Source organism: Halyomorpha halys, unplaced genomic scaffold, assembly GCF_000696795.3.
Source record: "Halyomorpha halys isolate HHAL.00 unplaced genomic scaffold, Hhal_1.1 Scaffold348.1, whole genome shotgun sequence".
NCBI lineage: Eukaryota > Metazoa > Arthropoda > Insecta > Hemiptera > Pentatomidae > Halyomorpha > Halyomorpha halys.
Window position 1 is genome coordinate 946173 of NW_027116547.1, and position 8584 is coordinate 954756.

The 8584-nt window shown below is 30.2% G+C and overlaps 1 protein-coding gene across 4 annotated transcripts in view; it reads right to left on the reverse strand.

Moving 5' to 3' along the window:
- Nucleotides 1–8584, reverse strand: part of prom (prominin) — a 120898-nt gene that overhangs the window by 18214 nt on the left and 94100 nt on the right. For all 4 annotated transcript variants that reach the window (XR_010845097.1, XR_010845096.1, XM_067053301.1 and 1 more), the window contains exon 7: nt 1190–1392. Coding sequence is in view for 2 of the 4 variants with exons in the window: in XM_067053301.1 (XP_066909402.1) it covers nt 1190–1392 (203 nt within the window). In the remaining 2 variants the exon portion in view is untranslated. The remainder of the gene's footprint in view (nt 1–1189; nt 1393–8584) is intronic.

The following is an 8584-nucleotide window of genomic DNA, read 5'->3' on the forward strand; positions in this document are numbered from 1 at the left end:
AATCGACGTGCAGTTTCCTGTCTTTTCAGTCTGGTGTGAGGATTCCAGGTTAATCGCTTGTCCAAATGTAGTCCAAGGTAGCGGATCTGTTTGACAGGGGTAAGAGTAACATCATTAAATGAAACTGTAGGGCAGTCAGTAGGTTTACGACGAAGGGTAAAGGTGATTTGATGGGATTTGTTGGAATTTATCTTAATCCTCCAATTACGAAACCAATTCTTCGAGGGCTGTGATATGGGATTGGAGATTTTGGGTTACAATTAGTGGGTTATTATTAACAGCGAGCATATAAGTGTCATCGGGATACGTGGTGAGGATAGTGTTAGGATTGGTTGGAATGTCAGCTGTATAGACGGTGTAGAGGATGGGACCTAGGATACTACCTTGAGAAAGGTAGATAATTTCTTAAACTTCAAATTCCCATTACCTTGGCGTATCACGTTAGCAGGCGATCTAAGATGGAATACTGTTTCCGAAAACTATCGAACAAGCCTAAAGTCTTTGGATACAAATCATAGGATTATGACAAGGATTGAATCAATATGCCAGTATTTTTAGACTGAGAGTTATTTGAATTTATAAATAAACACTATTTATGATATTTTCTCATTAGATTTTTCATAATTTTACCTTACAGAATTAATTTGTTGAGTCTTGTGAAAAAATTGGTTCAAAAAATAATTAATTGGAATTTGATAATTTATTTTTAAAAAGTTTCACATAAAGTGATTATATATTTTTTGTAAGAATGTTGATTGACCGTCTGTAATTAATAAAAAAAAAGATGGGCCTGGTCAGGTAAAAATAACACAAATAATAAATACACTATTTATTATAAGCTGATCTTTCGCCCCACTTTGCAGGGCTTCATTAGGGCTAACAAAGATACAAATAACAAAGTAAGAGAATAATAATAACAATTTGATCACTTATAGCACTATGAATATAGCGCTATTTCTCCTATTACTTTTCCTAATACTTACTTTTGAACGTTTTAAAACTTATTTTATTTTTTTCTAAATTCTCTCAACAAGATCTTATGGTCAGATATAATTTATAGAAACTCTAGTAACCATAACTAGATAATTTAATAACATTGTTTACAATATGGGATAATTTAGAAATTTTTGCACTATGATTATTACTTCCTCTCTCAAAGCTAGTACTTGGCATAAATACTAAAGCTTACCGAAGAGGTGGATAACTTGACGAGAAGAGGGGAGAATGCAACCGAATCACAGAGGAGCTTGTCCTGATGCTTACAGCCATGGCGGACCAGGTCCAGCTGCTTGGTGAGGTCCTCCAGGGCTGTCCTCGCTGCTCCAGCGGCGCTCTCCGCTTCTCCGCACTCCTTTACCAAAGCGGAAACCTGGCTGCATACCTCCTTGGCTCCTGCGCAGGGTGTGGTTAATTTAAAAAAAAAATGTTAGGATTTTCGATTATCCAACTATTTAGATTTATATAATATGGGTGTGGAATGGCTTGTATACATATTATTATGGTTGCTATTTTCTTTTTTTACATTATGGATAGCAGTCCTATCTTATTCCTCAGAGAAAGAGAATAATACTGACAGATTTTCTAAAATATACCTTTTTTGGGGGGTAAATGAAGGCCGAGACAGGGGACGGTTACACATCAAGAAACCGGTTGATCAAAATAAAAATTAATATAATAATGTAGCGTTTTGAATTTAACAAGGTCAGGAGGGGGAAAAAAATTAATAATGAATCTGTGACTAAACGATATAGAAGATATATCCAGTTTAGTCAATTATGGTTTTACGTAGTTAAATGAAATGAAATATCCTGTGAAGATGGTTCCGTTTTTTAACAAGCATCGTTATAATGTATTTTAACGATGTAAGTTGTGCTAAACAGTTTTCATAGCTAATTATTTCCTTTTTATTTATATTAGTCTTTGTTCTATGATAATTTTAAATAAGGTAAAAGAATACTACCATAGAAACCTCCGTAGGGTATCTTAAAGACAGATACCAAACCAAGGAAACATTAATACATGTGGGAAATGTATCTTCTCAAATAAGTAGAACACCGAGAAAATAAATTTTAAAAATTGAGTTCAAATAAGGATTTTCACTTATAATATTGCTCGAGATCAATTTAAAAAAATATATTTTTTTTTTTCAATAAATTAAAAAATACCATTTTATACTTTTTTTTTTTTTAATATATCATGGGAAATGGTATTATATCTATGAAAAACATAAACTACACCCACACTTCCATATATGTGCTAACGCAATACACGTCTTAACTTTATCTACGTTTTTTTTTTCACCATATGATTTTTACAAAGAAAATATAAATATTTGTATATTGAAATGATTCAAATACAAGTATTAGTAAATATTGTTATATACAAATTCAGACAGTTTGAAAAAAAAAATTACTTGCATTTTCTATTACTGACTATGCTTGGATTTGCAAATGTTTCTCATCTGCCGTCTGTATTCTAATTTGGATAGTTTTGAAAGTGAGAGATATCATCAAAACTTTGAGGAACTGTACTGCATTACCTTATTTAAATAGTTTATGAAGATTGTATTGTCTCCGCTGAAGGTGCACCTATCTAGAAAGGTACACAATAATTTAGAGTTCCAATCTTCTCAAGTTTATCCAAGCATAGTTTCAGGGTACGGAGCTGCTGCTGGGCTTAGATTAATATGTAATCAGCACTAAAATACATTTTTGGAGTGATATTCTACAACCAGTTATATTAATGATCGACCAAGAAACGAATCGATGGTGCTTTAGGATATATTACTACATTAAAAATAAAGAGCTAATTATCTGACACATTATGTTATCCTAGTAAAAATATTTATAAACCATAAAGGAAGAAATGGAGGAACAGTTTAAAAATTTTATTACTTATATTTCATGATGTTTCAATTACTATCGCCACAATATTATTAATTTATCGGTTCATTATTATTTACTATGCCATTTAATATATCTTATTAGTTAATTAATAGATCCTTTTGGTAATATATATTGTTTTTTTACAGTTCATCACTCACTATGATATTAGTCAATATATCTTTTTGCTATTCATCTTTAACTGTTTAACTACTTCGATATACGTTAGTTTGTTAATATGGATGTTTTTTAATACTTCCGCATTTTTATATATTGTCGTTCTATGTTTAGCTCGATATTAAATGAAATATTGAAATACCTTGTTGATAATCTTCCATATCGATATTATTAAATATGTCAAAATGTCAGAATACTGTTTCAATGATCGATATAGATTTTAATAACATTATCAAAGATCGAATGGATTTTATATTATTGAAACAATATCTTTTGTATCGGAATATCTTTGCCATAGGTATTCCGATACAAAAGATATTTTGCCACGAATATTTCAATAATATTGAATATATGACCATAGTTATACATTTTTAGACGAGATTTCTTTTATTTATCTCTACTTTTAGATCCGACCTTTTTTTTTTTTTTTTAGAAACCGATATTCCGGTATTATCGAAGGAAAATACCGATATTCCGATATTATCGGTTAAGGGATATCGAATATCGGAGACAAAATCGATATCGATATCCCATCCCTACTCTAATGAAGGCCAAAGAGAATTAAATACTTATCTTTAAAGATCATTGGAAGAATAATTTGTCCGATCAAGTTTCATGACCACTGAAGAAGTATAGATATACGACCTTTTTTGGGAAGATAATGTCACAAGACTTATAAATCCTGGATGCCTTCGATTTGCTACTCAGGTTGCCCGAATGAATATGGATGATACTCCAAGACGAATTCTAAAAGGAAACCTCTGCCAAACTAGAGGTAGAGGACGACCAAAACTAACATAGGAGGACTGTGTGACGGAAGATGTTAGAACAATGCTGGGTTTAAGAAAGAGGAGAGCAGTGGAACAGGATTGGACACTTAGTGAAAACCTTGTATGGACTGAAAGAGCCATTAGAAGGTCAAGATGAATCTGAAATTCCCTCTGATTGTTCTTCAATTCGTTAATTTTTCTTTTTGCCAACTCTCTAATCCTTCTTTCAAGGTTTCTCTTTAAGTGAGACTAAATTGCTTACTGGTACTGAAACTTCACAACAGCATTTTAAAAGCTGTTATTTTTTCATTAATAGCTTATTTTTTGACAAATTTAATTCAAATAAAAAAAAAGTACATTAATTAAAGTAAATTTTACATCAGATTTATTTGATTTAAATTAAAATTCAGTAGTATTTGGGGTTAAGTTAAATTTCTAATCATTAATGAATTTGTAAGAATGCTTCTGTAAATTTCTAAAATTTATGAAATGGAAAAATTCAATTTTTCACATTCGTTACCTGAACCTGGTTATCGACGATGTGAAATAGTAAAATATAAACAATCAACAAACTCACAAAAATATATGATTTTGGTTTTCAATTAGGGTTATATTAATGATTCTTTTCTTTTACAACGTTTTTTTTCATAACACTTTCTGTCTTCAGCCCGAATCATAAAAAAAAAAAAAAAAAAAAATAATTAGAAAGATTACTTTAGAAAAATATACGATTTAAAACTTTTCCCCCAACTAGTTCCCACTGATCATACTTCTAATATGAAAATATAAAAAATTATCGCGGTAATAGAAACATTATACCATTTGTTGGCCACAAGGTTACTACTACATCTTCCTAAATTTCTTTGATCCAGTGCCCCCCGCTGCTTGAAGAGCCTAATGGAACTACAGTAGTGTTGCAAGAGATGAACAAGTACTTGGCATAAGTGACCCCGAGCCGAGGCAGTGAAGGTACATGTATTTCCCAAGGGTTTGGAATTCTACTTCATTTTAGAGAGTGCAATTAGGCTCAGCTCTTGTCAGAAGCCTGCTCACATTACACCAATGAAATGGACATTGGCGATGTTATTCAATTTTGTAAATTCATAGGGAACAATCGCTTCAATTGCTGATTTTCACTGATTATTTTTTTTTTCATTGCCTTCATGATTAGAGCACCGACATTATTGATGTTCCTTAATATATTTTAAACATTCAAATGACAATAAAGTTAATGCTATAATCAATAATGTTACAAAGCCTGATCTGCGGATACGTATTTTATCTACTGGATAATTTCTTAAGTTAGGAGATGTCATAAATTACAATGTTATTAATAATATTTCCATTTTTGAGTTGTAATAAGCCAGAAAAAATGGAGCTGCTTGTAAGGCACGCTCTTCCTCAAGTTCTTATTTACATTAATTAATAAGGCTCATATTTCTGCTTCCTCACTACCTAATTGTATTCTTGCAATCATTTTAAGTTTTTTGGCATCAAGAGTTACTGTGTGTACTGTATATGCATCTTATACCGAAGTGTGTGCATGCGTGTTTACATATATGTGTGTGTGTTTTACCACAATCCTCTTCTTCATCGAATTTAAAACCTTTAATAGCATTTAATACTAATTTATTAAAATAATCAATTAATTTCATTTGTCTTGTTTTTCGAGTGTCATTGGTCTCTGAAGGGAGAGATTTAAATTTTGAGTTATTTTCTTTAATAAAAGCAGTTTTAATCGAGGAGGCGTAGGAAAATGAGCATTCCTAATTTATCCGATTTCTAAATTATACCTTAAGACCGTGCTGGAATAATGACAGAACTGCAATAACATTCAATATAAACAATTTATTAAATAAGCAAGGATGTTGAATCAACAAATTCACGCTTTATTAATATTTTCACGAAATATATTTTAAAATCGAATAAAAATTAAGTTTTAATACCTTATAAATTAATTCTAAACAATTATAATTCGTTATTAAACTGCCAAAGAAACTTTATCATCCACTAAATTTATCAAATATCTTTATAAATGTTGATTATCCTTAATTTTTAATTAATATACACGAATTCTGCCATTACTATAACTGATTAACGTACTTTTTAACCATTAGCTGTGGATATTAAAAAGAGAGAAAAACACATAATTAGAAAAAAAGTTGGGCTGCCCAAGTTCATTGGGTTGCCTTATACACAGCATACTTATAATTAGTGAATCACAATTATTTGTAATCCTATTAATAAAAATAGTCACAGCATATTTTTTTTTTAGATGTCACATTATAAAAATTTCTACATTGAGTACAAGAATTATACATGATTTATTTTTTTCCTTTTTATTACTTATTATTTCTCCCCTTACACATTTTTTCTTTAAGTAGGTTTAATTTTTCTAATGTTTCGATTCTACACCATTTCTCTCTTTTCTTTTCCATCACTCATACGAATAAATTTAAGTTAAAGTATAAATATAGCCACATTAAATATAGTAAAAAAAATTATACGGACTTCCCCATTAACGTTGATATCATTTAAATTATTAAACGCTTATTCAGTGTTCTTAAGCATTGTAATAATTGAAATTGTAAATGTAAATCTTGGACTTGTAGCATGTTAGATCTTTACCTATAATACTTCTATTTCCTTGACTCTAGCTCATCGAGAAATCTTGTGTACCGTCCGAAGGTCAACGGTTGAGAGAGTAGCTTCCGCCTCGAACGACAATGAAATAAATCTGTACCAAAATGGAGGAGCCGTTTTCGAAATGCAGTGATCCCAAGGATAGTACGTTTACGCATGCGTAAGAAACTGACGGAATCTGGCAAATCCAACCAAGTATCAACCCGCAGTCAAAAATTTCATCAAAATCGGATTAAAGAGTCAATTATGCCCGAACACAAATTTAACAACAGACCGACAGACTGACAAAAGATACGGAACTAAATTTGTTTCTTAATGACTACAACGGGTGAAAATTGTTGATTCTGAGGACATAAATATTTTTTGTTTGCTATATGAATGGAAAGCTTACCTATGGCAGTGTGGAATAAAAAACAATTTGTATCAAAATGATAAAATATTAAAATTTCTATTCAATTAACACAGATTATTTTTACAAAAAGTTATTAAATGTTTTATAATTCAGGTTTCATTTAAATTAATATCGATTTCATTTTTAAGTAAGGGTGGAAAGAGAAATTAAATATTTCATTTAAGTTAAAAGCAAAACTCTAAAGGAACTAATAAACTGTTGTCAATGAAAAAGAGACACGTGCAAGAGGAAATTCCATAGAATATTGAATAAAAGTTATAGGAAAAATTTATTTGAATAAAAGGCACTTATACAATAACTACCCTTTTGTGTGAAAATAAAATCAACTACATATAATTGAATCTTCTGCAAATTAATGATAAAAATGTTATTAATTACCCATTACAGTAAATTCGTATTTTCATTATTAAGTAGTATACGTTCTACGATATTTACTAAACATATTTTTTAATTCTTCTTTTCAAATATATATAATAAGGTATCCACTGGTTTTTCATTAAGTCTTATTGCCCTATACTATAATTTTTTTAGTATTCCCTCCTTGTTTATAAAAATTACAGTATAAATTATTCCTATCATAAACCCATAATTTATTTCTTTGAGTATAATTTAATGAAAATTAGTGAATAAAAGAGATATTTAAGTTAGTAAAGAGAGATATTCCATAATCAAAATTTATTTTCAGAAATTCGAGAATCTGAGACGTTTCATTTCTAACGTCGGCAAGTTTCCCGCATATTATGTTTAAAATAAAGACATTTTAACAAGGGTGGGTAATTCGCATTTTCAAAATGCTTTTTTTTCTTTACTTGGTCTCTGTCGTACGGAGGTAGAGGGGTATCATATACGTAACCAACCATCCTAATCAAACCAGCGTGGGGGAACCGAATTTTCATTCCTTGGGGCTACCTCGAAATAAAAGCAAGCCGGAATCAACTAACTGGGCTACAACAGCCTCAATTCCCAAAGCACTATAATCTTCGTTATATTGTGATGCTCACTCACTAATTTATTTATTTATTTTTTCAAATTTCAAAGGCCGCTAAAGATTATGACAGCTCACTTCACAGGAGTTCAAAAGACACCTAAGAGAAAATTTAGTTAATACAGAAAAATCAGATGTTTTTATTGTTTCTAAATCATAAAATATTTTGTTCGACTTAGTACCGATATTTTAAAATTACCCATAACACGTTTGTGGTCTTTTAGGTAGGTTTCTCAGGACTTTTTTCAGGTAAGTTTTATTTTTATGGTTCTTCCGCTCACAAAACATAAGTTTTTTTATTTACGAATGACCCTTCTAGTCTATTACGTTTTTTTTTTTTTTTTTTTTTTTTTTTTTTTATGAAGTAGAACACAAAAGTAGTGCTTCTGGTGACGTGCAAGTAGTAAAGGTTAAAATTATAAGGACTCAATTCACAAAAAAATATGGTATAAGACCTGTGTCTATTTATATATTTTGTAGTTAGTTATAAAATCAAGTTTGACTAAAGCGTCTACATTTTTTACAGTTTGATACACAGGACACATATAATTATCTGGAAAAAAATATTTAAGAAATGTTTCTAAAAATAAAAAATAAAAAAAAAATAGATTTAATGTCTAAACTTAATCGGACAATATCTACGACTTCTTGGAGTTTGGTAAAGAAATATCAGAAGTCATTGGACAACCGAATTTTAAGTGCTATACCAATAGAA